At 45.5% G+C, this 8,307-nt stretch overlaps 1 protein-coding gene across 1 annotated transcript in view; it reads right to left on the bottom strand.

Annotated features, from left to right (window-relative positions):
* Positions 1-8,307, bottom strand: part of LOC103801583 (cAMP-specific 3',5'-cyclic phosphodiesterase 4B-like) — a 13,078-nt gene that overhangs the window by 4,005 nt on the left and 766 nt on the right. The window contains 8 exon segments of the mRNA XM_009074002.1: positions 3-123; positions 1,636-1,758; positions 1,856-2,010; positions 3,063-3,162; positions 3,481-3,645; positions 3,783-3,881; positions 4,301-4,479; positions 8,257-8,307. The exon segment at positions 8,257-8,307 is cut by the window's right edge and continues 24 nt beyond it. Coding sequence (XP_009072250.1) covers positions 3-123; positions 1,636-1,758; positions 1,856-2,010; positions 3,063-3,162; positions 3,481-3,645; positions 3,783-3,881; positions 4,301-4,479; positions 8,257-8,307 — 993 coding nt within the window.

Here is an 8,307-nt window from a genome sequence, read left to right as displayed (position 1 = left end):
TTCCCTCTCCTTGTCTCCCTGCTGGAAGAACTCCTCCATGATCCTGTCTGTCCACTGCCGGTACAGCTCCAGAGACTTTGTGGGATTACTCAGGTCTGCACAATGTACCATGTTTCGGAGAACCTGCAATTACATGAACCAGAACTCATAAAATCAAAGGGAAGAAGAGGAGGTTTCAGTCTGTATCTGCTCACTGAACACAGAACATTGAACCACAAGACTCTTTGATTATGAAACAGCCTATAAAAACATTAACTTTCTTCCATTGTTCCATGTCAAAGACATGGAGCTGCTGGAGCAGGTCCAGAGGAGGCCACAGAGATGCTCCAAGGGCTGGAGCACCTCTGCCATGGAGCCAGACTAGGAGAGCTGGGGGTGTTCAGCCTGGATAAGAGAAGCTCCAGGGAGACATCAGAGCCACTTCCAGTGCCTAAAGGGATTCCAAGAGAGGTACAGAGGGACTTGAGACAAAGGCCTGGAGGGACAGGACACAGGGAATGGCTTCCCACTGCCAGAGGGCAGGGACAGATGGGAGATTGGGAAAGAATTCCTCCCTGTGAGGGTGCTGAGGCACTGGCACAGGTTGCCCAGAGCAGCTGTGGCTGCTCCATCCCTGGGAGTGATTCAGGCCAGGTTGGATGGAGCTTGGAGCAACCTGGGCTAGTGGAAGGTGTCCCTGTCCATGTCAGGGGTTGGGATGGGATGAGCTTTAAGGTTCTTCCAACCCAAATCAGTCTGGGATTCTATGATTCCATCTCTGTAGATGACCTCAGCTGCCACAGCCCCTTCAGAAGCAAAATGTGCTCTCTGGTGTTCAGACAACTCAACACCTACACAAGGTGCAGTGTGGAAATGCTAACGACATCACACAGGTTTGTGTCTGGATGCAGGTACTTCCCACCATTCCAAATTCATTTCCATGCTCTCATGGAAGTAGGTTAAATGCTCCTACTTATATGAAATGAGTAACATCCCTTCTACACACACACAAAATGTGGCTGACTTAAGTGGCCTCAAGGATTCAGGCAGCAACAGAGTGACCTGTTTTACCATCTTAAATACAAATGTAAGGAGTTTTCCCAGGAGCCTGTTCTTAAGCAGTTGGTCATCAAAGTGGAGAGCAGATCAGGATGTATCTTGTCCTGCTCACCACTTATCCCTGTTCAGCACTGCCTTGTCATTTCTGTAAACTGAGGATTAGATTATATAGAGAACAGATTATTCATTTCAGCTCACTGTGAGCTGCTTTAGGTCTGGAGTTACAAATTAAACTCCTGCAATGCTACAGCAGGAGAAATACATGGGAGGAAGCAGCAAGGAGAGGCCTCAGGAGGCCTCAGAAACTCAGAGATTCACCTCAGAAGGATGTGAATGTTTGCAGCTCCATTGTTTAAGTGTGATAAAACCCATAATCCACTTTACCTAAAAGATATGGGACCACATTGGACCTCTTTTGAGTGCAGCAGAGAAGAAAATGACTGCAGAGAATTTAGCTCAGTAGCTTCTATAAAGGGCAATTTATAAGCCATAGCAGCTCCTATAAAGGATCAATTTAAATTCCACAGTAAAGACAGGAACATGGTTTGTTCAACCATGAGTAAAACACCCAAAATGCGGGAAATTTGGCTGCTGTACCTGTATTCTGTCTGTGTAATTGTCCAGAAGGAGAACTCCTGAACTGGTCACCTTCTTAGTTTCCACCATAGTCTTCAGATCAGCTAACAGACTCATGTGCTTGGACATATCAGTGGCCAACACCTTTAGAGAAGGAGAAAAGCCAGGATCTCAGTACAGGCACCACACAACAGAGGCAGTTATGGGTTAAGAAGAGGAGCAGAGTGTGCACAGCTCATACCATGTCAATCACCATCTTCCTGAGTGTCTGACGCTGCTTCTTGGTCAGGTTCTGGAAGATGTCACAGTGCTCCTCTTGAAGCAGTTTGAAACCCACAGCAAGGTGGTGGTTCTCCAACACAGATTCATCATTGTACATCAGGGCTAGCTCAGAATCTAGCAAAGGAACACAAGGATGTGACTCCAGAGTGTTGAATGTGTGATTTCAAACAGCAAATGCTTGTCCTAGGCCTGGAATGTTTGATCTGGATGCAATACATCAGGGAAAGTCTCTTGCCCAGAGAATCTGTGGCTGCTCCATCACTGGAAGTGTTCCAGGCTAGGTTGGATGGGGCTTGGAGCAACCTGGGCTAGTAGAAGGTGTCCCTGCCCATGGCAGGGGGTGGGATGAGATGATTCTAGGAATCTATGATTGGTTTTTGACAGTATCATAGAATGTTAAGGGGTTGGAATGGAGCTTAGGGATCATCCAGCCCCTGGGCAGGGACACCTCCCACCAGAGCAGGCTGCTCAAGGCTTTATCCAACCTGGCTTTGAACACTGCCAGGGTTGGGGCAGCCACAGCCTCCCTGGCCAACCTGTGCCAGTGTCTCACCACTCTCACAGGGAAAACTTCTTCCTGATATCTAATTCCTAAACTAAATTTCCCTCTTTCAATTTCTCCCCATGACATTTTGCTCCCTGTGTGTGGTTTGTTCACCTCAGCACACATATATATGATATAAGCAGCCTAAGCTCAGTCCTAATGAGCAAAGTAATGCTCAGATGACTTAGAGGCTTCAGAATCACTGACAACAGCTATGCTTTGCAAACCAGAACAATACCCACAGTTTGGAATTAAGATCCATTCTCAGCCTGTTGCAGCACACAATATGAGCCACAGTATTTAGCTTTATGGCTGTCAATAGCAATAGCATTATTTATCTTATATTAATGGTACAATTTGCATTCAGGCCTGGGAGAATTATTACATGTTAGCAAGTAGTAATATTCACAAGGGCACATTACAAACTGCACTACAATAGCTCCCTTTGTTAGGAATTCCACTTTAATTACTGCTTTATTTCAAAATGCCTCACTGAGTTACTGCACAATGTTTTCAGAAGGCAATGCAGGCTGCAAGTCATCATTTGTGTCATGGAAAAAGCATTCCCGCTAGTTTCCAAGCTTGAGGATGGAGTTATGACTGTATTTGAAACAAAACTCACTTGTATTAATAAGAAACTGATTGGAGACCCCAGGGTGATCCACATCATGGATTGCAGCTGCAAAGATTGCAGCTAGGATTTCCAGATCTGTGAAGACAGCCTAGGAAGGAACAAAGGAATTTGTCAGAGAGCTCCTTGGGGTTTAGCTCTCAACACTTTAGGAGGCTGAGTTAGAGAAACAAATTTAGAGAAACAAATTGTCCTTTTCAAATGAGTTTTCTGAGGACAAGCCACTGACTCAGAAGAAAGATCTGCAAGCAGCATGTGCTCTTGAAGAAAAAACTGAGATTAGAGGCAAAGCTGCTGAGACCTCTTAATGGTGATGTCTCTGGCAGCAAACTGAGCCCTCAAAAGAGCAGGAATTGCCCTTCAAACACAACACAGTTTAGCTCAAAGGAGGTTCAAAGGCTTAACTCACATCCAGGGCAGGGGTAGAGAGCAGAACATGTGTGGACTGGGCAACATCAGCAGCATGGAGGCTGTTGTGGTAGGCCACATCTGAGTGGTAGTGGTCTTCTAGTGTCATCATGTATGTCACAAAGGTGTCTGAGGAGATCTTGAATGTCTTGAGGAGATCTCTCTCCTGTGTGACAAAATGGACAGGCAGATGGGTATGTATCAATGAGGAGGTCATGTTGGAGAAGGCAACAAAGCAGAAAGCAATTAGAAGTTAAAACAGAGCTGTAAAAGAACAGAATATTTGAGCAGGGAGTCACATACCTGGAATATAGCATACATGATGCAGGTCAGTGGCCTGTTGTGGGAGTACCTGGCCACATTAAATATGTTCAGACCCCACTTATTCAGGTCTTCCAGCTCCTTTGGAAAGGACAAAGAGAAAATGGTTACTACAGTTTTCAAGACAATTGTGCATTTATCACTTTCACCACCTTTTCATCATTTCCCAAAGGTTTAAAAAGATGAAAATTTAATAACAATTGTAATTATGCAAGTGCAGGAACATGGACTTAATAAAGGGCATGAACACAGAGTAACTGTACAGGGCTGATTCTGTGTCTGGTAATTGCTCTCCTCAGCCTTCATCACTGTTTTCTTAGCATTTTAGGGAGATTTTCAAGTATTTATAAACATAAAATCTGCTGTTAGGGCCTGTTACCATTAATTACAGCATTTGTAACGGCCACATCACTTCAGGGGAACTGATTCCAGCTCTACAAGGAGGGGCAGCTAGCCAGCCAGCTTCCAGATGCTCCCAGAACAGCAAGAACCTGTCATACCTTGGCCAGATGGTCTTCCTTCTCTGTTTTCACACCAAACCGGGAAATGCTGGTGTTATTTAAGCTTGAGCTATGCATCAGTTTTTTCACTCCACTGATCTGTGTCATGAGCTGCTGCTTCTTCTTCTTCTCTCTGTCTTTCTGGGTGGGAGAAGGAATCTCCACATCGTTCTGCTTGTCTGTAACAAGGTGACATGAGTCAACACTGTTTGCAGTCACCACATACCCCAAAGTCAACCCTTTGTGTGGCTCACTAAGTGGCTCTGCACATCAGCTCAAACCCATGTGTTCCTGCTGGTTCTTCTCTCATTTGGGGACCAAAACTCAGAGAAAAACAGCCAGACAATCTCTGGTTGCCCTCTGGAAGACTGAACCTTCCACTGAGGCCTGGTGGGACATAAGGCCAAGCTGCTTTCATCACAGCCACTTTCAAACTGCATCACTTGGGGATGCAGCACATGTCCAGGGGTGACTCTACATGTAGGTGTGGCACTTGGGGACATGGACTAGTGGTGGGTTTGGCAGTGCTGGAGGAACAGTTGGTCTTAGAGGGCTTTTTCAACCTAAATGATTCTGTGATTCTCCACGCCTGAAGCGCACCAAGTTCTGTTTGTGGCTAAATCCCAATTAATTTTTATTACCTGCTTTCAGGCAAATCACATATATGTTCCAACAACATATTTTTCCTCATTAAAGTAAAAAACCCACATATATTTCTCCATTTACTATGTTGGTACTAATTAGGGTCAATACCCATTAACAAACTGGTGTCACTGATTGATTAAAGGTTTGTCCTTTACATATACAGAATGTATAGATTAGTATAGAATAATATCCAAAGCACAGCAGAGATTTCTTCGTGCTCAGAGATAAGAACAATATTAGTGCACATGAAGCAGGCACAAACTTGGCTGTGGAGATGTGTTTAGTGAATAAACACATAAATAAATATGCCCACATATGTTATTTACTGCCCTTCCAGCTGATTTATTTGCTGCCTTAAAGTGGAGCTACAGTGGCTCATTACGTCCTTGTATGGACGTCCATTTTTCATGGACTTACAGAAAAGGCTACTCTAAGCCCTTTGCACCTTTGCATCCCTGAGGACCTCTGGAGGGAATAGGCTTCCAGGCATTAGTTACTTTTGCCTTGCTTTAATTAAAACCCTCTGAAATCAGAACTACCAGTGTGTCTGCAGCACTGCAATTAAGAAAGAAGCCATTATTTACAGCAACTGCCTGGCTGACATCAATGGGTGTTTCCCTTGTGTGTTTTTGCTGAACCACTGAAGGACTTTCCTCTCCATGATCTCCTTAGCAATGACAAACACTAAGGCAGTTTAAAATTGACATTCTTGAACAGAAATCTCTGGTTTGTTAAATCATGTCCCCAGGGTGGTGGCAGCAACATCCCTTGTCCCTTAGGAAAGGGCATGTGCTGAAAGGGCATCATGATCTTCCCTGTTTATGTGCTGTGGCCAACAATAAAAGCACTGTTGGTCATCTGTGACCTTCACATGGATCTAAGTCCTTCCTGGTGACTGCAGGACTGTCCCCACTGCGGGACATCACTTCTTAGCCTTTCTTAGCTCATTTAACCACCTAGTATGGTTTGGATTGGAAGGAACCTTAAAGCTCATCCAGTCCCACCCCCTTCCATGGACAACCAACCAACCCATCCAACCTGGAACACTTCCAGGGATGGAGCAGCCACAGCTGCTCTGGGCAACCTGTGCCAATGCCTCAGCAGCCTCACAGCTAGGAATTCCTTCCCAATACCCCACCTAGCCCTGCCTTCTGGCAGTGGGAAGTCATTCCCCCTTGTCCTGTCCCTCCAGACCCAAATAAAATCAAGAGCCTGAATGAAGTCACATGATCTGGATTTAATATCTTTAAGTTACCTTTAATATCTATCCCTCTCTAACAAATGCTGTTTGGAGATAAATGAATGTCCTATCCACATTGTTCTTTGTTTGTTAGTTCACCCTCCTCACTTGCAGACTCTATTCTTTTGTGTGCTCATTTAATTTTAAACCAAATTTCAGGGGTACAAAAAGTAATTCATAAAAACCGTAACAGCATGACTTCCCAAAATAGCTTGATGAGCCTTTTAAAAGCTTTACTCATTTTTTTTTAATATGAGCAATCAAGCTGCAATCTGGTCCAATCTGGAGTCTGCATCACTTGGCACTATCACGACCCTGAGTGGCTGAGTGGCCTCATACTGCCACAACACACGTGGATGTCACCATCACAGAGCATGTGAGAAGCAGCAGAACAGAGATGAACAGAACCTTGTCCAGACCTGCAGAGGGGAAATGAAGTTGCCTGACCAAGGCTGAGTACTGGGAATAAAAAGAATTGAAAGACATGGAGCTGTTGGAGCAGGTCCAGAGGGGCCATGGAGATGCTCCAATGGCTGGAACACCTCTGCCATGGAGACAGAGAGCTGGGGGAGTTCAGCTTGGAGAAGAGAAGGCTCCAGAGAGACCTTACAGCTCATTCCAGTGCCTAAAGGGGCTCCAAGAAAGCTGCAGTGGGATTTGGGACAAAGGTCTGCAGTTCCAGGACAAGGGAATGGCTTCCCACTGCCAGAGGGCAGGGACAGATGGGATATTGGGAAGTAATTGTTCCCTGTGAGGGTGGTGAGGCACTGGCACAGGTTGCCTAGAGTGTCTGCTCCAACCCTGGAAGTGTTCCAGGCCAGGTTGGATGGGGCTTGGAGCAACCTGGGCTGGTGGGATCATCTAGGTCCACCCTCCATGGCAGGGGGTGGGACTAGATCATCTGTTAAGGTCCTTCCAACCCAAACCAGTCTATGATTCTATGAATAACTCAACCCTAGTAGCACCAGCAGCAGCTCTGGCTAATCAGCCCATGCTGAGACACAGACTCCACTAACTTGAGTGTACGTGTGGGTTATTTTTGGTGCCCATGTTGGGTGTTCCTGCAGCAGCACATCCTGCTCCACAGACACGTGCCTCCTGCCAAGAGCTGCTGACCCCCTTGCACATGCCCCAGTGGCCAGCACACCCAAGGTTCTCCAGTCAGGCAGCTTTGCTCCTATTCCCTCTCTTAATTCATTTCTGGATGTCATGATTAAGCTGAGCACTAAGACAGGGCCAATGGACCCCACAAAGCAGCTCCAGACTTCCATGGATTATTAATAATGTGATGTGCCCTAAATGCACACAGCAGTTCCAGTTGCAACTGGCTATTGAAATCACTTTAAAGCCCCTTAATGCAAATAATTGTGTGTCATGCAGTGAACCCTTCCCAAGCCATTTTACCCTCAGGGCACCAGTCCCCATGAGCTCCAGCAGCCCAAACCCCTCAACATTTGGAGCTGTTGGACTCAAAGACATGTATGAGAACCCTGAGATGCAAATGGTCACAAATTCTAAAGGTAATTCAGGAGAAAAGTCTATTTTTCATAATAAATCTATCTGCAAACACAAGTTCATTGATGTCAGTAGTGCTATGAGCTCAAACAAAGCAAAACATGCTCTTTACTGAATATTCTGATTTTTAGTGCAAAATGAGCAAATTCACGCAAAGTAATCAATAAAATATCTGGGCTGAGCCTGGTCCGAACTGTCTGAAGGGGAAGATGCAGCTGAATGATGTTGCAAGGATGAGAGTATGCAGTTGGGCTCGTGTGACTTTGTCCTTTGCATAAGGTCAACACAAAAATCAACTATTGCATAAGGCAACTACCAACAGCTTCATTCAACCTGTCCAGGAAAATTTAATGGTTTGAAGGAGGAATTCTTCTATGGATAGACATATCCAAACACTATTATTCTCCTCCCCAGATCCATTTGGAAGGGAAAACCCAACGCGTTTCAATCATGCTGTGCCCCAAGGGAGAGCTGGACAGGAGCAGTGACTGGTGGTGGTTAGGCTGCCACGAATCCCCATCTGAGTCACCCAAAACCTTGGGAAGCAATTCCTTACCCAGGAAGGTGTTGGAAATGTACTCAGACACCTGGTTGCCGGAGCGGCTCA

This window comes from Acanthisitta chloris, unplaced genomic scaffold (genome assembly GCF_000695815.1).
Source record: "Acanthisitta chloris isolate BGI_N310 unplaced genomic scaffold, ASM69581v1 scaffold14324, whole genome shotgun sequence".
NCBI classification, from domain to species: domain Eukaryota; kingdom Metazoa; phylum Chordata; class Aves; order Passeriformes; family Acanthisittidae; genus Acanthisitta; species Acanthisitta chloris.
Note: the sequence above shows the minus strand (reverse complement) of the source record. Positions and strands in the feature narration are given on the sequence as shown.